At 42.8% G+C, this 26413-nt stretch overlaps 1 protein-coding gene across 5 annotated transcripts in view; it reads right to left on the reverse strand.

Annotated features, from left to right (window-relative positions):
- Window positions 1-4655: 4655 nt before the first annotated feature.
- RNF170 (ring finger protein 170) overlaps window positions 4656-26413 on the reverse strand; it is a 43706-nt gene continuing 21948 nt past the window's right edge. For 4 of the 5 annotated variants that reach the window (XM_062017505.1, XM_062017504.1, XM_062017508.1 and 1 more), the window contains one exon: window positions 22575-26103. In XM_062017505.1, the coding sequence (XP_061873489.1) occupies window positions 25834-26103 (270 nt within the window). In that variant the 3' untranslated portion in view covers window positions 22575-25833. Of the gene's footprint in view, window positions 5987-21426; window positions 21481-22574; window positions 26104-26413 lie in introns of those variants that run through there. The other variant, XM_062017506.1, reaches the window with a different exon arrangement.

The following is a 26413-nucleotide window of genomic DNA, read 5'->3' on the forward strand; positions in this document are numbered from 1 at the left end:
TGGAGAGGAGGAGGATAAGTGTTTGTGGTGAGGGAAGTCTTGTCTGCTTCTTCCTTGAGCAGAGGGAGGAGTTTGCCTCAGATCTGCCCCTGCTTGCTGTGACTGCAGGGAAAGACCTGTGCTATGTATGACTGATTCAAATTACGTCATTACTAGAAAAGTTGATTGATTTGCTCCCCAATGTGGAACGAGTAGTGAAATGTCAGTATCACAAGGTTTCCAGACAGGTCCAAGTGGTTCTTAACAATTTTCACCTTGCCTCCAGATTGAGCATGCTTAGAGAACAATTCCCAAAACACAAGTACTTTCTATGCCTTGAGAATTGTACATGTTTGGGAGGGGTGATTCTGGTGTTGGTTTTTGTCATCAGCTTTTGATGGTTGTGCAAGAGGTAGATACCTGAAAGGATTTGGACTCTTCACTGCATGTCATAAATCTCTATTGACTCTCATGTACCATTCAAGGTGAAAGGGTGGCCCTACTATAGTTCTCCATTGTCTTGCTTCATATTTATGTCATTACTGGAGGAAGAGCCATGAGGTATCCTTTGGGTTGGGTTTTTTTTTTGTTGTTAAAATACCTGATTGACTGTGTCTCACCTTTGACAAAGGAACGATCTCCTAACATTAAGTCCTGAGGCATTCTGCAGTTTGCAGCTGTTAAAGTGGAAATTTTATTTGGCGACTAATTTCTGATCAGTTACATAGCTCAATGATAATTTCAGAATACCATATAGCGTTGTTTGGTTGTGTGTGAAGTCCAGATGCATGCTGTGTCTCAATTACTAGTCATGCTGAAAATAGCGACTTAGCTGCATTACCTGAGTCTTGGCTATTTGCATCTAGTAGCTTCTTAGAGAAAATTTTTCTGTATCTGAAATTAATATGCAAGGAAAAAAACCCACCAAACCATCCACTTGTAACATGTTTCTTCGTTGCATTTTATATGTCCTTCTGCCTCTGGAGTTTACGTTAAAAAGTGAAAAAGCGATGAGCTTTTCATTTATTCTCACGTGTTGCTGTAATTACTGCTGGATAATTTTGCCCTTTCCTTGATTCTTTAAGTTTCTATCTTCAGCAAGTAGACAAAGTGGTGTACTACATATCTCTGTACATACTTGATTTGTACAAAACCACTTCCATTCTCCAAGTTGGTTTTTTTTTTGTAGTTTTGCTGTGAGAATGAGTGTTGAAGAATTCCTAGGCTGTTTTGACATTCTTTGGTTGCTTCAGCTGATCAGTAATGTGTGCAGTGTCTGTGTGTCTTCTAGCAGAGGTGTACAGTCAAATGTTAGGAATTCACTTTTTTTAACATTTGTCAACACCTATATTGGCAGGAAAAGCCTTGAACAGAAAGCTTTGACAGTGCATAATAATCCTGTTTAGTGATGGGTTGGCAGTGTTAGGTTAGTGGTTGGACTCAATGATCTTAAAAGTCCAACTTCAATCAAAATGATTCTATGATTCTGATGCCACAGTCACTTGGTGTGGGGCTACATCAGGATTTACTCTACCTGATGAGGTATGATAAATTTTCCTGTAACAAACTGCCTTATCTAAGGTTTCTTATAAACTTATTAATCTTGCTGCACAGGGTGAAACTTTACTGTGAGAGTGTTGATGGATTAAATCTGAATGTGTGGAGACTTAGATCATTATGGTACATTATGGGAGACAACACGCCTTACTAATTCTCTGTTACTCCAGACCTGTGTTTCAAAGATCTCTTTTTGTCCTGCCTATGGAGTGTTTTGCAGCTGGTTATGCTGTGAATCTTACCTCTTCACAATGGCTGCTAGTAACCCATAGGCATGACACAGGAAACTTCTGCACACAATTGTCATTTGTGACAAACTAAATGTAGGTTTCTGAAAAACACGGCAACAGTGAGTGCAGAGTGGAGAACTTGCTGTTGTCTGTGTGTTGCTAAGAGAGTCCAGAAAACTGTACACCTAATTCATAACAAGGGCAGCTTTCCAAGGCTCCATCCTGTTGACCTTCTACAGGTGTGGATCCTTGCTGCTTGCTTCAGTCTGGAAGCAGTTTTCCTAAGCCATTGCATAGCAGATTTACTTTCTGTTTCAATGTAACACAAACCGGATCTCTGCTTCGATGTTGAAACAGTCCACTCCATGTAGGTCAACCAGAATGCCATGCTCTAGATGTCTTTACAGGGTCCTGCTGAGGAGACAGTGGCAGGGAGAGGAAGGAAACCAGTCTAGGACTGGTATCTTCACATCAGCTCTGTGTTTTGAAATGCAGCTTTGTGTTGGGTAGTCTTGGCAAAAGTCTGTCACTGATGTAAAATCCTAGTCTTTTGCCTGCAGTAGATGTCATTTCTTGTGCTGGAGTTCTGCATTGTCTGGTGTCCTTTCAACTCAGCACCAGCCTCTGATACAGGAAAAGCAAATCCAACTTTTTTGAAGAATGTCTTGTGAAATTCACAGCTATTCACAAACACGTGCCAAGGTGTTGTGCACAGACACCAGCATGTGTAGAGAAGGGCATGGCCAAATGGAGGAATTGTTATTTTTTTAGCTGCAGTGGTACACAATGGGGCATCTTCCTATTCTTTGTCATGTTGTTGAGTTGTCCCAGAAGACAATGAAGCTGCAATTCTCTGTGTGATTTTAAGGTGAGGTTTTTTTTAAGCTTTTGAGTCAGACTGGAGGATCATCAAATCCTGCAGTGCTAAATTAACACAAAAAGGTCATTTGTTTTAAAGTCCCTTTTAGCCTTAATGTTATCTGAAGTCCTGCAGTTCCTATGTAGTAGTTTTCTGCAAAGTGAAGGTAGTTAAAAATAATGTTAAAACAATTACCTATATGCCACGTTTTCTTTTTTTTTTTTTTTTAATCTGTTGTCCAAATGTCTGTATCCATAACCTGCCTAGCTCTAAACTGAGCATTGCTCTGAATTTCTAATACTAGTAAAAAATACGATCTGCAATAGTTTAAGGAGTATGTGTGCTGGCTAAATGGCTTTTCTGGAGGAACTACCGTATCTGCAGGAATGCTTTGGAGTGCCAGCTGACTGTGAAGCCATGCTAACACATGGAGATAATAGATATGACCAGTTCACTGTGCACTACTAAACTGCTAGATTCTGATATTTAGCACACTACTAATAAAATTTACTACTGGTGTTACTTATTAGTTAGTAACTACTTCAGGCTGGAATTATAAACCACCTAAATATGGTCCACACAGTCTGGAGAACTGTGTCACTAGAGGTAATCCCATTCCAGAAAAAAAAAAAATCTCTGGTTGTAGCCTTTGTTTTGGTTTTGCAAGTTCGGTTACTTTTCTAGATAAAGTCTTGTTTTCCTCTTGAAATTTCTTGAAATAAATTTGAAAACCTTTCTGTTAAGTACCTTGAAGTATCACTTGAGACTGTTTAGTTACGATCAGTGACTTATACAGATCAAGGCTTATACAGATAGTTTTCTGGTTCATGCTGAGCCTTTTGAAGGATAGTATGTTCAGCCTGAGGACCTTTCTCACACCTCTGTCATAAATCTCCAGATTTTCTTGTAATGCAGGACACAAGCAACATGGAGGCATAGAGTAAAGTTAAGAGACTGTTTCAGAGAGCATGTTTAGGATACTCTCCTTCTTTTTCCCCATTAACTGCCAGAGAAACATGCCAACAGAAGATACTGGTTTCAGACTGCTCCTTTTTAATGAACAGAGTCAGAGGTTGAGCTCTTGTTCTTTCCAGATATTTTCCATTCTGTCTTTAAAGTCCTTCATGTAAGAGTGATAGAAACAGTGGGAAAATACTGGCTACTAGAGAGTTAAATAATCTTGTAATGTATAATATGTCATCTAAGTTATAAGTAGGTCATAAGTAGCTAGGACACCTGTTCTATTTACAGTCTGCAAGATGGCACCTTCATAACAGGGATTCCTAAAACGCTGCCAAATTGTCATCACCAGACCAAACCATTTTTGTGCCAGTTCCTAAAATGGTTTAAATCCTTGTGATGTTTCTTTATGGGCACATTGTGTCTTTGTGGCATGATGCCACTTTTCCAGCAGGCCACGGGTGTGTAATGAAGTCTGCTTTTTTATTCTTTTCACCATGGTAATAGTTGGAGATGGTAGCTGGAGGAATCAGCAACAGTAAGAAAAAACAAGGATCCGAAGAAAGAAATACAATTTATTTCTGACAGAAAATGTAATGGTAATATTTATTGTATGTTTAGATGGTTGGGAATTAAGATCACTCTTCAGAATGCTTTTTGGCTTACTTTGTTCTGTTATTACTGCTTTAAGTGTCTTCTAAATTTATGTTCTTTGGAAACTGCCCCTCCCTATTTGGCTTGATGACTGGTAATTTCACACTTACCCTTATTTATTTAAAGCCATGGCAACCACCGTACTGAAATGTCATCGAGTGAAGTCCAGGTCCGAATGCTGACTGGTGATGCAAAGGCCGCTCTCTAATAAAAAGCGGCCTGTGAAGGATGAGCTCCGCAAGGCAGCTACACCCTGCCTTCAAGCATTTGCTGTAATTTCAAGGCTTTCCCATGTGGTGTTGCTCAACATGTAGCAAAACAAGTTCTTGTGAGCCCCTTGAGCATTCCTCCATATGGAACAGATTAGATACTCAGACTTCGTTATTTTTTTCCTCTTCCTCCTCCTCTTCCTCCTTGCTCTCCCACCCCAAGAAAAAAACACAAACGAAAACCAAAACAACCCCAAACTCAGAACAAAAGACCCAACACCAGCAAGTCTTGGAGAATTGTTTTGCTTTGTTGTAGAGTGGGGTGTTTGTTAACTGCTAAGACACTTGGTGCAGTTCTGATATGTGAGACATCAGTGTAAACGCTTGCACACAACAAAGTGCTGCTTTGATTGCACTTCACTGCTTTGTAGGGAACAAGGGAGAGGAGTGAGTGTTGCAATATAGTATTGTGCAATTCTTGGCTTTCAAATAGAAAACATGAGCAAGTCTGCATAGGCCTCTTACCCACTTAAATTTGGTCACTGATTCATACCACTCCCACTCTTTTTAATTCTGAATGGGTCTACTGTCTTCTTAAGATCTAAAGAAGGGAAAACTACTTAAAGAGAGGGTATTATCAGTCCTGTCCTGCTCTGAAAGACTCTGAGCCTTGTGGGCCTTAAAACACAAGTTAACCTGTTAGAGTACATCTATTTTATTATGTCTGAAGGTAATCCTTAGGCTCCCTATGCAGAGTTTTACCAGGAAAGGCATCTGGATCTATATGGCTGAGTCAGTCTCATCATTGAAATATCTCTTCAGCTTTCTGTGGCTTTCCACCTGTGGAGTTACAGGACATTCTTCCAGGGTATTTTCCCTTTCCTGGAGTGGCTCATCTAAGGCTGGCTTGTTCCTCCTGCAGTTTCTGCCTTGACTGAAAATCTTTCAGAGGTTTATGGGCCACACATGTGCCCTCACCTTGTGGTGTTCATGATAGCTGACATTGTGGCACCCAAAATAGACCCCCTGAGAAAGGAGCAGCTACAGATAGGTGCAGGGTGGGAAAGATGAGATCCACCATTCTTTTAGCAATATGTCTTTGCATCAGTGGAAGAGAGCAGCTAAGTCCCATCAGCTAAAAGAGAGTGAGCTCTGGGACAATAGGACCAAGCTTTGAAAGCACCCAGTGGTTTGTGGTGCCTATTTCTTTGGTAAATTTCCATCACACAGAAAACACTTAATGCCCTACAGTAACACAGGCATTGCAATATCATGGACTGGGAGACTGTTGCTTGGGTCACAGGAGTCCCATGGTCCTCACTGAGACTGCAGTCGTGCCACGTGCTGATCAATGGACCAGAGGGATCTCTTGAAAATGAGAAGCAGGCCCTCCCTGCGGGGTAGCCACCAGTATCCCCAAGCTCTCTTTCAGCCCAAAAGGAGAAGTGTGAGCCAACTGCCACTTCCTACAGCTCTTGAATCCAAACTGGTTCTTCCCAGGCCTTCGGGCATGACGCTGAAACTCTCATTTGGGATAGCTGTTCAAAACGAAAGGTGGAGACAGAGCAGTTCAGATTTGTCTTCGCTCTTCCAGCAGCTTATGTGCAACTAGTTGTGTGGGTGGTTACCTGCCTACATCCTTTCCTGGGTTCTTGTGAGTTGGATTTATGTGTACCTTCTTATTCTGCCATATTAAATTAGCTGGCACAGAGGAAGCCTCTGAGAAACCCTTTCAAAATCTCAGCTTTAGGAAGAATTTTTTTAAATTACAATATTTTAATAGATTAAAAAACCCAAACCAACCAACCAAAATCAATCAATCAAACAAAAATCCCCTTTTTATGAATACAGAAATGCTTCGTTTTTTTTTTTTTTTTAACCCTGGTTGTTATTGGGAACTCTTTGAACAGATGATGGCAAGGACATTGCACACAGACAGACGTATTAACAGTGAAACAAAATTCAGTAGCTACTTATTTGCTGGATTTGGTCAGGAGACGTTTATCAAGGACACTTCTGAGAGCTTTTTTTCTGACATGGAGAGATTTTTAAGCACCTAAACAGAAGCTACAGGGCTTAACAATATAAAACTGAGGATTATGTCCATTGTAATTTTTTATGTTATTTTTACAAACTATGTAGTGTTAAAATACTTATTTCTGAGACAAAGTGGACGATATTAATTAGCATCTTGCACTTGATTAAATGTAAAACATTTTCTTAATTTAGTGGTGTGTTTAGAAGAATACTGTAACTTACTGAATATATAACGGTGATAACTGTGTTTACAACAATTTTCCATTTCCAGCTGTTCAGTGGTAGCCGACTTGTGTAAGAGTTCAAAGTAAGGCATACTGCTATTGGCAATCTTGGAAAAATTAACTCAATGCTGTTACCGCTAAATATTGTGAGATGGACACCATGGGTTTAAATGGCAGAAGAATTGTATTCTAAGGCTCTGTCTTAAGTACTTAGGACTAAAAGGCGACTTGCCTTGTGCTCATTTATGTATCCTCGTGTGTAGTACATCAGTTAGAAATCTGTTAATGATTGATTTGTAACACTAGGACCTTTATGGAGATCACAGTGGGGTTTGTGTTTTCCTTTGTTTCTGAACAGATGTTTAAAGACATTTTGGAATGTATAACATTGATCCTTGTGCTGGAATTGTTTACATGCAAAAAGGTATTTATGATTTTTTGCAAACAGCAATGTGCAATTTTGTACATGTGTTTTAAACTAAAGAGTTTATAAGGAAGATATTGTCTGTACAGTACTTGGACATGAGTATTATTTCTTTGATATAACTATCTAGAGGAAAATTAAAATTGGTTTATATTCATATTTTTGACTGTGCTTTTGCTTATTTCAGTTAAAATTCAGCTAGAGGCATAGAGTTTGGTTTATTTTGTTGGAAAATCTAAGAAGAATTTGACAATCTAGGCCTTTTGAAAAATACTTTTTAGTCACGCATCACATGCTGCTTCTTTTCATTGTATCAGTATCTTGAAGTGCACAGGAAGAAGAATTTCTTTCTGCAAAAATGATGCTTTTCAGGATAACTTCCCTTTGTGGTAGAGCAGGCATGACTCACAAAAAAAAAAAAAACTTTAAAAAAAAGCAAAGAAAGGGAAGTGAAAGTCCAGCTCGGGTGACATCAGATTTCAGGCCATTACTGAGAAAAGCTTACTGGGATCATCAGCACTGCAGGACAGGACTAGAGTTCCTAGTATCTTAACTTTTTTGTTGCACCTCTTTTCCTTTGGTGAGGTCATTCTTAAGCCTGTTGCTACATCTTGACATATTAGCAAAAGAGAGCTACTCAGCAAACATCACCATGTGCTGCAAACACTTCTGAAGTCTCAGATGAAAGGTCCCTGTGCTCTGGGAAGGCAGCTTTGCCTTCCAAAGCAAGTGACAAGGAGAAGAGACTAGTGCCAAGACCCACCAAGAATTATCCAAGGATGCCAAATTCAAAGAAGAGCAATTGGCATTGTTGGTGCCAGTGACACAGTTGGTGCAGTGGTGCTGCAGCACACAGCTGGACCCTCACCTGTTCTCTAGGGGTGCATGTGTTCCAGTTCTGACCCTGAAGAAATGGCAGAGGGACTGTTTTCTCCTGGTTTTAAGATATGAATACTGCAATTTCAGGAGCATGCAAATATTGGAGGGGAGGAGGGGGAAAGTAAGCAGCTGCGAGAATGCTGTAGTTAAAGCTATTGGCACTTGCAGTTTATGACCACAAAATCAGTTTGGTGTGGGGTTACCAGGACTTCTAAATGCAAACTGTGCCTCCTTCAGTGCTCTGGGATTCGTTTGATGCTTTTTAATCTCCACGTTGTGCATGGCTGCAGGCTGTGTTTCACACATGCTAGCCAGACCACTCCTTGCAGATTTTCACTCCACTCTAGCACAGATTTCCACTACAGTCCTCTCTGTAGCACTCTTTCAATAATCTTGATGCTTCCCAAATTCAACACAGACAGGAGGGAAAACAGCAAGAGTGTTGAGAGAGTCACTAACACTTCAATAGATGCTTGAGGCCTTTGTTGCTAATTTTGCACATCAGTTTGACCTTCAAAGCCTAGTTCCATAGAAAAGTGTTTTGAGTGTGTGGTATGGAAACCAATCAGCTTGTTCTCTTTTAAGCTTTCAGTTCTTCTGGCCTTGAGTGTCTCAGAGTGGTGCCTTCAGAAGAGCTCAGGAAAGAGGTTAGTTGAGGCTGATTGTGTTCTACCACAGGGTGTGGAATAAATAAAAGCTGTGTGCTTTGCATTGGTTGAATAGCCTACAACATGGTGTTCTTTTTTTTTTTTTTTTTTTTTTTTTTTTTACTTCTGAGACAGTCCCTTTCTCCTCCCTCTTTGTCTTCAGGATCTTTGCAAGAGTGGAAGAGCCTTGGACCTTGAACAGCTTCCAAAAACAGTGTCCTAAGGTTGTAATTCAACAAGCCAGTTCCTGGGCACTGCTTGTTGTCTTGACTAAATGAGGCAAAGGGCTCTTGCAGCCTACTCTTTCTTTTCCTTCAGACTGGGTGACTTGAATTCTGGTGTATGCCCTTCAAGTGGATCTGGTAACTGCATCAGTCACCCTCTCTCACTTGTTCTGATGTGGGCCAGTTACTTTCTGTTTCACCTGCAGCCAGTTGCATTGAATTTTTTTTTTAAGTTTTCTCTTTCTCTGGTGTGACATAGCAGTGTGCAAGATATGACACACCAGTTGCACTGGGTTTCCCCCCACCAACTGTAAATGAGGTCAGGAAGTGTAAATGGCAAGATTTCAGCACATTTGGGCAGATGTCTCATCTGAGCCATCTTACCGAATCTGAAATTCATGCCTTCATCATTCTTGCTGCAGCTTTCAAAAGTCAGTCCCCAAGAGACCCTGCTGCAGGGTAAGTGGGGAGCTGACAATTGTGACCAATGAGTGCTTCAGGTTAGAGAGGTAGTTGCATGGATGGAGGCTGTTCCCTATGGTCAGCCTGCAGTTTGCAAGTCAGGCTGGGCTGGTGATCTGATTCCCAAGAGTTCAAGTTGTAAAGGCCAGTCACAGCTCTCTGGACACGTCATGTCCCATAGTTTGACTGCTATGGGCAATGCATTCTAATGATTGAGTTTTGGAGGGTATCTGAAAGCTCATTCTTCAGGAATAAAGTAACCTGGACCAAGAGATGCAGGAGGAGACAAAATAGGGCAGCCAGATGGCATCATTTCTGACCAGCTCATTGCAGCTCTTCCTCATCTCTGGATGCACCTGGAGTCAGCCACTCTCTGACTCTCTCTCTCACAATGACTGTTGTATTAAACAGACTCCTGCTCTGCTCAGACCTGGCAGCTCTTGTGCACCTGTAGTCATTGTGGTGGGTGACTACAATGGCCCACATACAGCTATTCTGACCACTGCACTACCTGGGTTATATAAGCCTGGGATTAAATATCCATGCTTTTCTTGGCTTATTGTTTGTTTTCTTTCCTGTGAGAGGGCACTGGAACAGGCTGCCCTGGAGAGGTTGTGAAGTCTCTTCTTTAGGCTTTCCAGACCCACCTGGACACGTCTCTGTGTGACCTGATCAAGGTGAACCTGCTTTAGCAGACGGCTTGGACTGGATGATCTCTAGAGGTCCCTTCTAACCCTTACTATTCTCTGATTCTTCTTTAATCAAGCAGTTTTTCCTTTGAACCTGGTAGAACAATGTCTCTGCAGCTTCTGTCAGGGAGCTTGCTGCTCCAGATGACTGAGAGGCAGCCAGCAAACAACTTAGTTGTCCATGGCTCTGAGCTGTGGGCTCAACTGACAGGAATACAAAAGGGGTTGTTAGCTGCAAGCATTGTACTTGCTGAGCAGCTTCAGAGAGGGGGTCTTCAGAAAATTTTAATGCTTGAAGGAATTTTTCCAAGTACCCACGGCCTATGTTATACAGCGGAATAGCTGTGCCCTTGCACTACCTTACTCCTCAGCACCTTGGCATCCTAATGCTTTTAAAGTCCCAAGGCTTGTACACACTTGGCAAAGAGAAACTCTCTGCCTTTCTCTCCACCTCATTCCCATCCTTTCCGTATGCCTGAGCCCTCACTCGGCGCCTCCCACTCACTGCTTTTCTCTAATCCTAACGTTGTGTCTCCATCTGCTTCCTCTGGCTGCAGCTGGCAGCCTTCCCACCCCCCCACCCCCTTACCTTCTTTGCCCAGGTGTGTGTGGGGGCTACTTCTTTGCTCTGCAGCTTGCTGAAAACCCTCTTGAAGAGAAAAAGACAGAGAGAGGGCACACTAGCAGGAGTGTCCTCCTCCACAGCTTCATCTGTCTGTGCACAAAAGAGGAGAAATCTCAGCATGATAAGCTAGGGAACAGACCGATAACTGCAGCTGTAGAGGAGAGCCTCTGCCTAACACGAGTGCCATAAGCCCACAGGGCTGGCATGGCCTTGCCTTCCTGTGCTGGGGCCCTAAAAACTGGGTGAGCTTTGCAGATTTAACTCTTGGCTCCAAGGAGATCTTGGATCTTGCTTCTCTTTGGGGTTTTTGTTTAGCATGCTTAAATGGGTGAGAAAATCAAGGAAAAACCCCAGAGAGAAAATTACACAAAATTGAGACTCATGTAAATACTGTGGGGTAAAACACCAGCATGGGGAGACTTGTAGCTATTCTCCAAAACATGCTTTAGAAAACTGGCAACCTGAAGGTAATTAAGAAAGCACAGCAAAGTTGCCAGATTACCCTTGTTTTTCTGCCACAGGGCAAGGCCCCGCATCGTTCTCAGAGGTTATGAGTTGACTGGAGAGGAATGTATTCCAGTTTCTTCTCACTGTTGTCTTTTGAGGAGATGTAGGTATTAATGTCCAGATCCTGCTCTGCTAGGTTGATCTGTGGAGATTAACAACCTTCTCTCCTCACCTATAATTTCTCTCTTTCACCGTGAAACTGTTTTTAGTAGGTGCTGGACAAAATGCTTTCTTAGTGACTGCTATGAAGCCTCTTTTGAGACTTCACTTAAATCAGCAATAAGGTCCCTCCAAGCACCTTCGTAGCTCTGGCTCTGTCAACATGACTCACAGCAAGCCTTTCCCAATACCTTAGCAGTTAACCCTTTCAGTTTCTTCAAATGAGACATGGGGCAAATGTGACTCATTGCCGTTGTCGGGAAACAGCAAATTTGCAAAGCCTGGCCCACGGGAGTGCCTGCCCTGTGCCATACAGCTGGCATCCATGCAAAGCCACCTCTCACCCTCCCTCCGTTTTCCTTCTACTTTCAAAATTAGCATATGTACTTTCTTTTTGACAGCCAAAACCAGGAGAGGCTTTCTAGTGTCCTCCTTTGCCTTTATGCGAAGTGAATATGCTGGGCTAGAAAGAGAAATTGCTTGAAGGAAAGAATTTGCTACTTTTCAAACTGCAGGCTGGTATCGCTTTGTTAAAAGCATAGACTTTGATTCCTTGCTACAACACACCAGCTTTGCAAGAAGCTACGGGAAAGCTGGGCCCCTATGTGGTGCTGGCAGCTAGGCTGCTTCATCCTATTTGCCTCTTCGTAGTGCTGTTTACTGCTTCACGCCACTGCAGCAGCCACAGCACCTCCCCAGAGCAGGCATCCTGCAGCCAAGTGTGTCCATGTGGCTAGAACCTGACCTTTCACTGTGCTGGTCTTCCTTTGTACTTGCCAAACTACGTGGGGCCTTCTGCAAAGCTGCTGCTCCACTCTGACCGTCTTTAGGGCCTGCATTAGCACTGGTGTTAGTCCTGCCTAAACTTCCCTGGGTTATATCAGGGGCATATTTACTATCAGGGCACATAGGGAGCACTTTGCAGGTCATGTAATAGGAAGGGTCTGTCTGCACTTCTGAGTTTTGGAGTCTGAGCTCAGGAAAGGGTGAGAAAAAAAAGGAAAAAATGACAGGGAACAGGGAATTTTATTTTCCTGTTGTTCCTTGAGCACTGCGTCAGGGCTGTTGAAGTGGAGTATGCAGTACCCAGCTAAACTGAGCATCCTGCTAAGAGAGTCCTAGGAAGGACAGAGCCACAGCTGCCTTAATCAGAGAGTTTTGCTGAGATGAGAAGACCTCATCAACATTCTGGGATGTTTCAGGTGCAGCACTCCTCAGAGTCCAAAACTAATAATTTTACTTAACTTGCATCTCATCATGGGAGCACAGCTAAATGGAATAAAGCTACACCCATAGTTAAATGCAGCCCTCCAAAGTGACAGCTCTGGATACAAGGCACTTGCAGGCGGGCAAACAGGGTACAGCCCCAAGCCTCTGCTCCTCTGGGCTTGCAGCAGACCAGGCTCCCAGCAAACTGAGACACATGGGCTTAGCATTGACACAAAGGTCCACAGGAAGCTGACTTGCCTCTTGGACTCCTGATGCTTACTGCTGTGCTGGGAATGGCTGGTGCACTCCACAGCAAGGACACTCTGCTTGTTGAAAAGACTCTAGGTAGGTTAGTCTACCAGCCTGGACATCTCTGGTCCTGTGTTATCTCCTTTTCCTCCACATTTGCCAGGGAAGGAAGGCACGCTGTAGAGCACTGCACACAAAGCCCATGCCCTTCTGACTTGGTATCTGTTTGAACATCTCAGGGTGTGGGTGGAGGCACTGTTCAAGGCACTGAAAAGAGAACCTGGGCAAACAGGAGAGAGGTAGTGTCTGAGACCACAGAACAAATATTTGCCTGCAATGCACTTTGGCAGATAACTGAAAGGCAGACAGCAAAGGGTGGAGGAGTCCAGTGAAGACAAGTTGCTGCTTGTTTGCTGAGCCATGCAGAGGGCATAAATGGAAAGCCAGGGCCATTCAGGCTTCTCAAGCAGCCATAAAAGATGAAAAACAGGAGCAGACCAGTCACAAGCAGTCTACACATGCCTGAATGCCCTCCAACCAGGAGTATGAGCATCATCCCAGAGGTGGCTCACCTGCCTCTGATCTGCTGGCTTGCACATGCCAGAAGGAGCTTACCAGGCAAGGAGAGGGAGCGGAAAGAGCTTCCTGTGCTGTCTCTTCTTCCATGTCTGCAGCAGGAGCTGCCCATCACAGAGATCTGGTTGGGGAGGTTGAAGTGGGGAAGAAGACAGTGGGCACCAGCTCCTGACCCTATCTTGAGCCTTCAGACCTACTGTTTGCTTAGCGTATGGTCAAACAAAGTGCATTTAGCTACTGCTGGATCTGTGACATTCAGTGTTTCATGATCCACCTGGCTGGGAACATTTCTGCTGCCTGGTAGGGTACAAGGACAGATAATGCATCACTACCCTGTTTGCCCTGCTCTTCCATCCAAAATATCACTGGGCTAGGCAGAATTAAACTCCATTTACATTTAAGAGATCAGAAAACAGTACTTTGTGGTGCCTTTTTCTGAGCCATTCAAAACTCAGGCTCTATCTGGATCAGCAACGTTTGGGTTGGGGTGAGGAGGTAACATTCTTTTTTTTTTTTTTTGTACCTGTTTTTGCTGCTTATAAAACCTGTATATTCTGCCTCCTCAGACAGATTTGGTGGCACAGGGGAGGCTTTAACCTGGTAGCATGAGCTTGGCCCCAGAAGTGGGTGTCTTGATGTGACTGTGTCTGTGCCCCCCTGCAGCACCAGGAATCACTGAAGGAAGGGGCTCTGGGCTAAGTAGAACGCATGTGGACATCCTGTATTCCAAAATGCCCCTCTCTCAAAAGATTTCAGATAGTTTCTCTTGCGTTTTCTCTAAGTCATCTTTTTGCTGTGAAAATCCACATTGAGTTAGATAGTCTTCATATTTAGGGGTAGAAAGCTGTTTATGTACAACAGTACCCCTTGAGGGAAGCGTCCTGGCACCTCTGAAGAGTGGCTAGATGATACACTCCAACACACAAAAAGAAAGAAAACAAAAATCACTCATGGCCTCAAGGCATGAATGGTCCACCCTCCATCCGTGGACTGGGTAATGTTTCCTCCCTGCAGCAGCTGCTGGGGGCAGGAGGAGACCACAGAGTGGGAAGCCATACATGAGGTCCAGCCACCGTGACCTGCCCTGCTCCCAGTGCCCTTGCCTTTCGCTCCACTTCTGGGCTGCACGCAGGCTGCGGCAGCATAGACTCTGCCCTGAGGGAAAAACCTGCCCTGCACAGCCATCCACACCTTGCGGGGAGCACTGGAGAGGAGGAAGGGCTGTTGGTACTGTGAGGAAGGAGACCCTTTTTTCAACTAAGCAGTGCTTCCCACAGGGCAATGCACAGGATTTTTATCTGTGTGGCTTTGCACTCCCTAGTCATCCCAAATCTGTTACAACCTGGAAATGTGATACCAGGTTTTGGGAAAGCACTGGTCTAAAGTTGGTGTGGCCATTTGACACAAATCCCTGGATGACAGCAGCAGGCATTTCAGAAAAGAATAATGCAGAGTGAAAGATATTCCTCTGTCTACTGCTGATGAGCACTTAGGAACTCTTTGAGAGACATGTTCCTCTGGGGCCCCCACAATTAACAATTCTTGTTAAACTTGTGCCACAGATCTGTTAAGAGGTTTTTAAAAGCTGTACAAACTCCTGACACTGCCAGCTCTGGCAGCTGAAGTTATCTGCGTATTTTGCAAAGCAGCCCATCCTTTTGCTGAGTTTGGGACCTATTCTCAGCTAACTCCACATGGTGTCACCCAGACCTGGTGGCATGCAAATCAGTGGTTTCTCTGATCACATTTCCCATTTGAGTCCTGGTTTCTTAGACCTCCAATGTACCCTCTCTGTTTGCAGGTTAAGAGTCCTAATACCTTCCCTGCATCCAGGCACAGTACCGTTCTGAACTTAGAGCTCCTTGGGGATCTGTCCTGTCCTGTCACTGCACCCATTTTAAGATGATGAGGGCTCATGATGCAGACATGCCAGAGAATGAATTAATTAATTACCTTTATTTGCTTCCTGGCAATTCTCAATCTTTTATTTCCTTTTCTGACCACCACTGAGCACATCAAACTGTTTGCAGCACCTCCTGGGTCTCTTCATGAGTGGCAATATCTGACATTGGGTCTATCAGTCTGCAGCTGTGGCAAGAGCTGCTGTTGCCCCATGCATGCTACATCATCAAAACTGAGTCTAATCTGCCACTTTATTGCCTAATTTCTTTGACACTGTGGGAGCCCTCTATTGCTATTAAGCAAAGAGATATAGCTTGCTACATTTCTGGCTGCTAGGTAAACTTTCAAGACATAAGGGAACAGAATCAGAATAATTTTGGTTGGAAAAGACCTTTAAGATCAAGTACAACCACTAACCTCACACTGCCAATCCCATCACTAAATCATGTCCATCAGCACCTCATGTATGTGTCTTTTGAATATGTTTAGAGATGGTGACTCCACCACCTGCCTGGGCAGCCCATTCCAGTCTCTAACAACCCTTTCAGTGAAAAAGTTCTTCCTAATCTCCAATCTAAACCTCCCTTGTTGCAACCACTTCCTCTTGTCCTGTCTTATAGGATCCCTGAGTTTGTGTAGTCTGAAACAAGAGCATAAAGGTGTAACTTACCCTGTCCCCAACATAGCCACTACTTGTCAGAAAAACAGAGAGGAAGGATTCCTGTGAAGAGAACTACCCCATCCACTCTTGTTTGAGTTGTTTTCACTTCAGGGCAGCCTTTGGAAAGTCAAAGGCTGCTCTGAACCCTGGATAGCACTCCAGCACCCAGTGCTGTTGCTGAGGAATGGTGACTTTCCCCACAGCAGATGGAGCACACATGTGATGCGCTGTACACTATGTATCATCTATTTACATCTTTTTTTTTTACATTAGTAACAGATGGCTTGGCGTAATTATTTCTTTTTAAATTAAGGGGAAAACATATCTAAAACTTCACACATTTTCTGGAGCCTATATTTTTCATTTTTACAGCACCAATGCTAATGTCTTTAAAGAAAAGACCTCCCTCACCCTTCCCATTGCCTTCTGTGAAGAGGTGTCACGCTACAGATGCAGGTAGAGAGGACTGCAGTAATCAAGCAGAAACTCTCCTGATCATGCAAGGGAGAGAGGAAAAAGCAGCTCTGAAGCAAGAAAGACAATAGAAAGAAGAAATGGGCTTATGGGCAGCAATAGGAGGAGAGGAGATGAAGAGAAGCATTAATGCTGACAAACTCTACTTTCAAGAGCCGGTAGCATGCTTCAGAAATATAAAACTTAGCAAAGCATAAGTTCAACAGTCAGTTTCTTCTTGTTTCTTATTTGGCATATTAGGCTGCAGGCACTGGGTTCCTGCTGTCAAATTTTTCTCTGGAAATATGAGGCTTGGTGGGGAAGAGGTTTAATGTAAACTAGGACTTTCCCATGCTCACGTGACTTGCACAGCTGGGGCTGTAAGGAAGCTGTCAGCTTGGTTTGACTTAGCATTGCTAATACTGTCAGAAGGAAGAAAGAGGTGCTTCTTAAGGTCATGGGAAGAGATACAGGTTAGACCAAGAGCAGCTGAAATACTGAGATGTATTTTTGAGACTACATTTGCCTGGAAAATAAAAGGTCTTTGCATGATGAGGGATGGAAAGCATCCACAAAATTGCCAGAGCAAACATCACCCACAAGCACAGAGTCCAGACTTGTGCACTGGCAATGTGCAAGGCTGCTACTTTCTGTTGAGAGGTGACTGGGGCTTGGTGAGAGAAGGTTGTCAGAGGAGGACACAAGAAGGCTGTTGGGACACAGGGGGTTTAATCTACATCCTTACTGCAAAGGGCCATACCAGAGGGAAAAGAGCCCATCTGTCCACAACCTTGTCAATGCTTCAGTACTGTCTGTAGGCAAATATCTGATCTACCTTGTGCCAACAGGAAAGAGCAGAGTACAGCTTTGGGTGGAAAACATTTTTGATTGCGACAAGCCCTCTGAAACATCTCTTCGAGGATGGGCACACAGGCAATACCAAGATCTGCAGCGAGAGCTCTGGACCCCTCGTTGAGCAGTGGGCCACCGGGCACTGTGTTTGTTAAGCAGGTCTTTCCCAGCTCAGACATGTACATCTGCTGTCTGAGATGTCATTCTTTCACTAGATTATTTTGACCCATGGACCTCTGCTGCAGTAAATCAGATGATGTGCCTACTGATTCTTGCTTGGTGTTTCTTAGCAAGCAAACACAGTATGGTGGGTGGATGCAAAGCTAGTTTACATTTTTACGCTAGTTTTACTCCTCTGTAAATCCTACTCAGTAATGACTAATCCTCAAGTTGATCACCCCTACCCATTCTGATTATTTTATTTTCACTAGATTTTGGTATTTAATGAAATTTAACTGCTTAGGATCTGCCTGTTGTGATTTTTCATATGCTATAAGGACAAGGGGCTGGCTCTAAGGCAGTACCCCAATACTGCTTATATGTAGCAGCAAATTCCAAGTTGCTAGTAAAAGCAATGGCAATGAAGATTCTAGGACACAGCCCTTTGAGAAACCAGAAATACTTAAGGAGAATGCACAGAAAGAGCATGAGATTGTAAGAGAAACTATGGTAAATGCCAACAAGTATTTAGACAAGACACCAAGAATAGATGTGCTACCCCAAAGAACCCACCCATCCTGGGACTATTCATGAAACTTCTCATAATGACAGGGACAGCTTGGGCCATGAAGCTTCTGCATCATCACCTGCCATCAACTTTACGAGCAGCAACACTACCCAGGAGTCCCTTAGCTGAACTGAGGAGGACGCAAGCAAGCTGATGCTATTCTCCTTTGTGAGGAGGTGTGCAAACAGTTAATTCCTGCTGGGCTCTGGTCACTCTACCTGCAGCAGTTCAAAGAAAGGTAGCAATGAAGATACCAAGTGACCCTTGAAGAAGCCAGGGAGCCCTGCGGTCACATCAAGGAGCACTGTGTGAGAAGGCCCATCTTCTGAACAACCACACGAGCTTTCAGGGGTGCTAGGCCAGCTACCACTTCCAGCTCAGCCCTGACCTCAGGGATCAACTTGCCTCTCCACAGTGTGAGGAAGCTTCTCTGAGGGGCTGAGGGTGCAGCAAGGGCAGCTCTTGCCTTTCTGTGGCTCCCCTCTATCATCTTGTCAATGCTGGGACCTGTTGCTGATGCTGCAGCTGCACCCTGGTCTTTCTTTTTTACTGTCTCATGCTCTTCATGAGATCAACATGGCCCCCAGTTAGGATCTGATCTCACTGTCCTTTGCAAGGCAGCCTGCCTTACTAGGGGGCTGTTCTTTAGGCATTTCCTGGCAGGTGAGTGGTTCCCTGGCTCCCTGTTTCTGTCTTACCTCTGCAAAGTGTAAAGGTCCGTCTATTTCCTTCTCCCATTCTTGGCAATGAAACATCATCTGCTGGCTTGCAAGGAGATGTTTCAGCTGTTCCCTGTGCCCCTTTGCTGCAGATCTACCATGGCATCTACAGTGCCCTTGCAAGCCAATGAAGGGGACATCTAAAATAACTGCTATACATTGCCTGTTTCTTCTGAACAAGGTGAAATAAATCAACAACAAAGATCTGAATCCAGGAAGGGTTTGTCTAGTAGCCTACAATGGGAAGTTCATGGGATTTCTAGAGAAGCAGATTTGCCCACACCATGTCGCCAGTCCTTGTGTTTTTAATCATCTGTCTTACATGTGGGGTTTTTTTCTAGGACTCTTGCAGTTGCACTATGATTATTGAGTTCTCTCTCTTTTTTTTTTTTATTTTCATATTGAAACAATCCCTGCTTGTGGGATCTCTGAACAAATCCATGACAACAAGAACTCCAGGGGCTCAAAATACCTGTATGTAAATAAAGGGTAACATCGGAGAGATTATTTTTCAAAGCAATGCCTTGTTTTTCATCCAGAAAAGGCAACAATCTCAGTCAGAGAGAAAAAGTCTCTCCAGACATAACTGAAACTGTATGTAATAGCTTCTTGGTACACAGGCTCTTCTCCAGCCTCCCAATCTTCTGCCTAACTGGAGGTTTGCTTTGATGCTGTGCTGCTACAGGTCTTAATTCTTCACTTGCAGTTATCAAACCGTGAGGCATTGCTGAGGGAAGTTAATAGATTCAGTTAGCTGGATTCAGACCCTTTGATCTTCTGGGGAAAGGGAGCAGAGCCAGGGTGCTCAGCTCCTTGCGTGCAAAGGAGGCAGAATCACGGAGCTGTAATGAACTTTCTTGAGGTTTTCAGGGTGCTACATGAGGAGTTTAACCATTTAAACAGACACATTTCTGCCTTCCTTCCTGATACGTGGCCTGTGGGAGGCGAGAGAGTTACAGGATTGTCTAGAAGGCGTATTCAGGGATAAAGTGTGAACTGCTATGGTATACAAGAAAGCAATTAATCCAAATTTACTTTGTGATCTTTACTGCAGTGCTTATGTACCACAATAAGAAAGTGGGAGGGGAATAAACAAATCTACAAAAACCTGTAAAGAGAAATTAGACTAGAGCAGCTTCAGGTTGGTTAGTTGGATGTTGAAGACCTCAGATGGGACGGAAACATAAACCATAAGCTGTCATAAACCAGCTCACCGAAGAGGCATGTTCTAATAGTTATTTTGAGTCAACCTGCAACACTGTGACTCTCCTTAGAGCTGAGACACAAAGGCATCAGGCAATGCCAAATGCCGGGACTTGGTGACAAGGACAAAAAAAGACAAAAGTGTGACCTTCTGCTTCAGTAACTAAGGATGCATCCCATGGGGCAATGGGAGGCCTCTCCTTCAAAAAGACAATTTACTCAGGAGCGTTTGCACTGCCCTGTACAAAGTATGACAAGGATTACTTTCAGGTTCTGCCTCCCTATGTTGGTAAAAGAAGAAATAAGTTCCCAGAATGAAGGCAGAAAGGGCGAGGGGTGGGGGGAAACAATCCTCAACAACATATGCTAGCGTGAACAGCTTTCCATGCCACATACTCTAGCCAACCTATTAGTAACACCTGATATACCCATGGTGCCCCATCAGTTACCTGCCAACAATGAGCAATTGACTCAATATTATCAATTATATTCCTTTCTCCTCTCCCTTTGTCCCACCAATCAAGCATCTGTTAATCATAAGAAATAATCCTCCTCTTGGAAAATATGTGACAAACAATGAGCTTTTTAAGCACCACTATATATAAAAACTCCTGGGGAAAGGTCTGCTGGCTGATGCAATCAGGTAATGTGTGTCAGAAACACCAGCACCAAGATGTGGTCAGACCAGGACTTCTGTAGTTCCATGTCTATTAAAGCCCAGACTAGCTACCTTGAAAGCAGCTACCTTTCCACTCATCTGTCCCTTTCCTAGGCAGGACTAGACATGCAGAAACTAATTCCCACTCTGCCTGCAGAAGCATCCCAGCAGATATTCTACTGATGCCCGAGACAAAACCCTCTCCCAAGTCACTTTAGCAAGTTTTTTCTAACTTAAGCTTCATTTGCTGCAATTCAGGCTCACCGATGCTTCCTCCAGTCATACCCAATGCAGGGAATGGTATCCCCTTCTAACACACTTAAAGACTCATGTCTTCCTCAGTCTATCCTATAGGCAAAATAATCAGTCCCTCCAACTTTTCCACCTGGGTGTATTTTCTATCATTTTTGTCATTCTTGTGACTTTTACCTAGTATGAGCATAAACAAAGGGAGAGGAGATATTTCGATGTTCTCAGACAGGGCCATACAGTACCAATACGAGTAGACCACACAATTGGGGGTTTTCTTCATGAAGACTCATCTTGTTCCCCACTACACCTGTTGATTTAGTCCACTGAACACAGAGCAGCCCTAATGCTTCCCAAGAAAGTTCCAACAGAAGTAACCCATGGCAAGACCTGAGATGATCTAGGCATGGACGAAACCTATCTATGACAGACTTTTACATGGGTGCTGAAGTGACAAATATCTGACACAATGCAGAGTTATGGAGAGCAGGGACATACACAGAGGCTCAATCCAAGTCATAGTCAAAGAAATTCAACAGAGATGTCCTGCTGGCCTTCTTCTGCAGAATTGATTGTTTACTATTTGGATAGGCTTCTCACAAATGAACCAAATTTGCAGTTTACAGAAAGCACCTCTACTTACCACAGTGTCTAATGACATGCTCTCTCCACCTGAAACGTCAGCAGGCCCCCGAGCCTAGAGAATCATAGACAGAATTAAATTTAGCAGCTTCTTCCTCAGGTCAAAAACACCAGTGCCCACAATGGGGCAGAAGGTGACAACCCACTAGGGCACTACATCTCAAAGAAATGGGGAAAATGAAACTTACTGCTCTGCTTCCTTGGACCAAGTGCCTGTGTGGCTTCCAGTTTTGCTGACTACAGGGCAGTTGCCTGTTTGCTTGAGAGCTGAAAGCAGAACACCTACCTACAAGTGCAACTGTACATCAGCTCTTCTAAATAAAACAGCCATCTACTCTGGCAGTCTTGGCTGAGGAACTCTCCAGTGTTTAGCTGAGCTTCCCATGGCAAGCAGAGAAGCATCAGACAAGGGTGCACTCCTCAAACTTCCAATCTGATTTAATAGCTTCTTACCAAATACATAACTACATGTTTTTCCATCAACACTAGAACTGTGTACCAAACAAAGGAGGTTAACAAAGTTCACCTCTGAGTCCAGAAACCTTGGCCCAACTTGGCCCTGGACAGCCCAGCTAAGACTTGTTGGACGTTTCTTAGCAGAATGGTTCTGATGTCCAGAGGTTCTCCTGGTATAAATCAAGTGCAGCACAGGATTGCAGGACAGGTCAGTCACATCCAGCCCTTCCCTGCCCTATGCCAGCCTCCACCCTTACAAACAAAGACTATTTCCCAATTCAGTTAATTCAACCGGATTCTCATCCACTGCTTTATGCTTTTGTTTGCTAGGAGGATTGATGTGTACAGGTGTGAATTAATCATCTGTACTGGTTTATCATCCTGAAAGCATAGTGCCCATGGACCTGATGGCACCGGTCAGACTATCAAGGGAAAATACATCTAACATACAGTATACTTTCAGGACTAAAAATATTAGAAATGTCATCATCCCTGTAATGACAATAATAAAGATGAAAACACTGAGTTGTCTATGAACATCCAGCCCACAGACACCAAGATAAGAGTTGATCAAGTCTACAGAAGAGCTACTGCCAACTTTAGCCAGGGAACAGGGAAAAGGGGGAAGAAAACAAAATTTCTCACCCAGAAAGTAATCAAAACAAATCAAAAGAATCTCTTACTTTAGTGTCGATTTATTATCATTAAAAGTTACAAGTAGGTTTAAATCTTTTTGTCTTAAAAATCTAGTATAACACACAGGTTGTTGCTACAGTTCTATGAAACCTATGGCAAAACTGTATCCCCAAATCACACCATTCTGCCTCATCCTCACAGATGTCAATGGTGTGGCGGATAGCTCTATACAGCACTTGTCGTAAGGATGACCATTGGGTCTCATGATGCTACAAGTTATTCTGTAAGAGCCATTACATATAACTTCAGTTTTCCCCTTTGATAATAACAATCAAACATTTCACAGAGTTTTTGGTGAAGCTGTAAGAGTCCTTTAAGGACTGTATTTTTTCCCTGCAACTGCTGCTGAAGTTTTCGGTTTTTTTTCCTCTTCTCCCCTTTAGTGACATGGCTGTCCTATTCCTGGAGCAGTGACACTGGCAATCTTTCCACATGGCATCAGGTATTCCCTTCATGTTCTGAGGCCAGCTTTACCTTTTGCATTGCTGCCAGAACAACTTTGCAGGACACAGTTCAGGAACACCACAGGCTCATGTATTAATGTCCAGCCTCCTGGGAGACCTAGAGCTTAAGTTGAGTTTAAGCCAAGAGCTCATGACAGCTAACTTATATCTAGTTCAGATCTGTGTCAAGGAGCAGCAGCCAGACACTGCAGGACAGATGCATCTTCAGATCACAGCTGTTCACAAAATTCACCAGTGTCTTGCAGGACCAAAAAAAAAAAAATTCTCCACAAGCAAGCACACGTATCAGTGGAAAGGAAAGACAGCCCTGGTTGTCCAGCATTTAATGTGCTGAATTTAAGTTTATGATGTTACTCAATATACAAAAGTAAGTAAATGCCCCTTGAGTGGAACTTTTCTGGCTAGCAGAAACATTGTGAAGGAAGAAATAGAACAAAGGCAAACTTTACGTAACTACTCAGATCTGGCTTGTATGTGATTTCAGGTACTCGAGGTCTATTCTTCAGGAGCAGACCCCTTGGATGAACACCTTTGCAGGAACACTGCAGTAGCATGTAGAATTTGGGACCTCAACAATAACAAATCAGTAAGCAGCTTCATGTACATCTATATCCATTCTGGATTTAGAATCATGGAAAGAAAGTACAAACACAACCATAGGATAAACATATGGAAGCAGTACTAGATCAACAGATTCTATGAACAGACTCCAGTTGTTCTGTAACAGCAGTTCACACTCTTGTCTAAGCAGACTCACAAATTAAACTCAAGGAGAAAAAGGGGTGTTAAATTTACTAAAAAGTACACTTTTGGAATTTGCTCTCATCTGGATCCCTTGGGAAAAAAAAAAGCCCAAAAAAACAACCCAAACTCAAACCCAAACCAGAACAATCCTTATAGTAAAACTGCAAAATCCTGTCTTACCTAACATCCTAAATGACTATCCTGCTTTGCAAATGAACCTAACATTTTATGAACAACCCACACTTACTAATAACACCATAATGACTTTAAACTGAGGTAGCCACTAAGCCATCACCGTACATTAGCAATGCTAAAAGAAAGAGCAAAGTTCAACTAAGATGCTCAAGAACAGTTAGTTTGCAAGAAAAAATCCCAGCATTCACTTCCAAAAAGTATAATTTTCTATCTTGCTCTCCTTCTCCCACTCTTGTTTCACTTCTTGTTTTTCCTCTTGTCCATCTCTTATAAACAGCAATAAACAGCTTTCCAGTTCATTTGTAAAACATCTTTGGATTTTCAAATGATAAAGAAGGAAATTTACTTCTAAATGAAGGTTGCTTAAAACTGTGACAATAAAGAACAATATCCAACCCCAACCACTGGCATACTAAGTGCCAGCTCTATAATTTTTCTGCACATGCCCAGTGTTAGAAGTTGTGGAAGGATGCCTGCATGGGAAAGCATAGAAGTTGTGACAAGGTCCCTTCCATTTTAAGTCTCATCTGCTATACGTAAACACAAAAAGAATCACCTGTCTAATTGCCTCTTTCAAGTACTCAGGAAGCTAAATTAACATGGCAATTACCGCTCCTCTAGCTAAAAAGTACATAGCACTATCACACCCTTGACTTTTCTAGTGGCATTCATTTCTTAAAATTATTTTTCTTCTCATTACTTCTGTAGCTATGACAGCTGGTATTCCAATTCAACATGCCACCCCCCCCCCAAAATCATCTTCAAGGATAATTAATCCTTGTGCCCCTGAAAATATTTTCAGGATCTTTTTTGTAACAGATCTTTTTGAAAGTAATTCAGAAATCCCTCTACCCACATCCAAATCAACCAATCAACTAACCAAAAAAGCCCCAACTGAAAATCAAACACCCCAATATCTAAGTCATTTAACACTTGTATTGCAGAATGTATTTTCAGGTAAAGTCCTGTAGTATAAACATCCAGTTCTGACTTCTTTTCTCCAACTATTTAAATTTTATGTTTCTTTCTGTTGGCTGAATGCTTTAATGCAACTAAATAAGTGCAAGTACTCCCTTTGGTCACTTCCATGTTACATACCTATCAAATAAACAAGCCTGCAGAAAAAACCCATGCTTTCATTTAAAAACAGAGCATTAACCAGTCTGGTGTGTATAATACTGGTTTCTCTACCTAAATCAAATGCTATGTGTCCATTCCCAAATACAAAAATAAAACTGTACAAACTGCATGCATCCATACATAGTGCAGTCCAAGCAATACTGAGGTGTTTTTGTCTTTGTGAAGCATGTGGATATTGGCAAACTGCAGGTGATAACTGTAGTGCGGCCCTTGGGTTTCTTCTTCCACACAGACACCCATAGCTACTTTTGTTTTAAGAAACTCTAGTCCACAACAGAGAGATGTTAAACAACTTAGCTGTGATACCTACACTGCGAACAATTTCTGAATTTCCTTATACATGTCTAGATTACCAAATAGATTTTTTGTTAGAAGTCCTTTACTTGAACTCCTTTTTCTCTCAAAGCACAAACCCCCCAAAAAGATGTTTGTTGTTTTTTTTTTTCTGATAACACACAGTTGTTCAACAGGTGAAAGCAGATGAAGGTAGTTCATTTTATCACAAAACTAATGTCATCCTTATGAAGCGCATGTAATACAGAAATTAAAGATTCCAGTTAAGCATCACCACACATTAACCCTCCGTATTTGTGTAAAATGACCAGATATGAAATTGTTAACTACTCAAACTGTACACAGGCGCCTTGCTGTATCATAGTCATATTGTAAAACATTCTGTAACTGCCTCTGTATTTGAGTCCTTTTCATCTACTTCATCTGTTCAGCCGCTGCATAACCACTTCTCGGTACATGATAGAGATGTATATCAGCAGAAGGAAAATGACAAAGAAATCATCCAAGAACCCCAGAATTCCAAAGAGGGCTTCAGGAAGAAAATCCAGAGGTGAAGCCAGGTAGAGCAAAGCTCCAAGCAGACAGAGGAATATTCTGATGCGGAACATCCAGAAGAGACCCCCAACAGAAAACATCTCCCTGAAAGCATGCCGCAATAAAGTGGGCAGATCCATAATTCTTTCCATAATCTGTGAAGAAATAACTCAACAGTTAGAATTGTGCTTTAGCAACAGTCCCATGCTAAATGTGTCTTTTTTTTTCTTCAGTCTGAAGTTTCTATTACTACATCACAGCTTTGGAATCTGTTAAGTTTCTAACAATTGAAACAAAAAAAACCCCAGTAAGACAAGACTTCCCAGATTTACTTTTGCTGGGTAAAAAGCCAGATGTAGAATATGTATGTGTTAGAGAAACAGATAAACTGTGTTGTTCTATGCTGTAAAACATACATTTAATTCCATGAAAGATATATTGACATCTGTTAAAGAAGGAAACGCA

The sequence above is a fragment of the Colius striatus genome, chromosome Z (genome assembly GCF_028858725.1).
Source record: "Colius striatus isolate bColStr4 chromosome Z, bColStr4.1.hap1, whole genome shotgun sequence".
Classification (NCBI taxonomy): domain Eukaryota; kingdom Metazoa; phylum Chordata; class Aves; order Coliiformes; family Coliidae; genus Colius; species Colius striatus.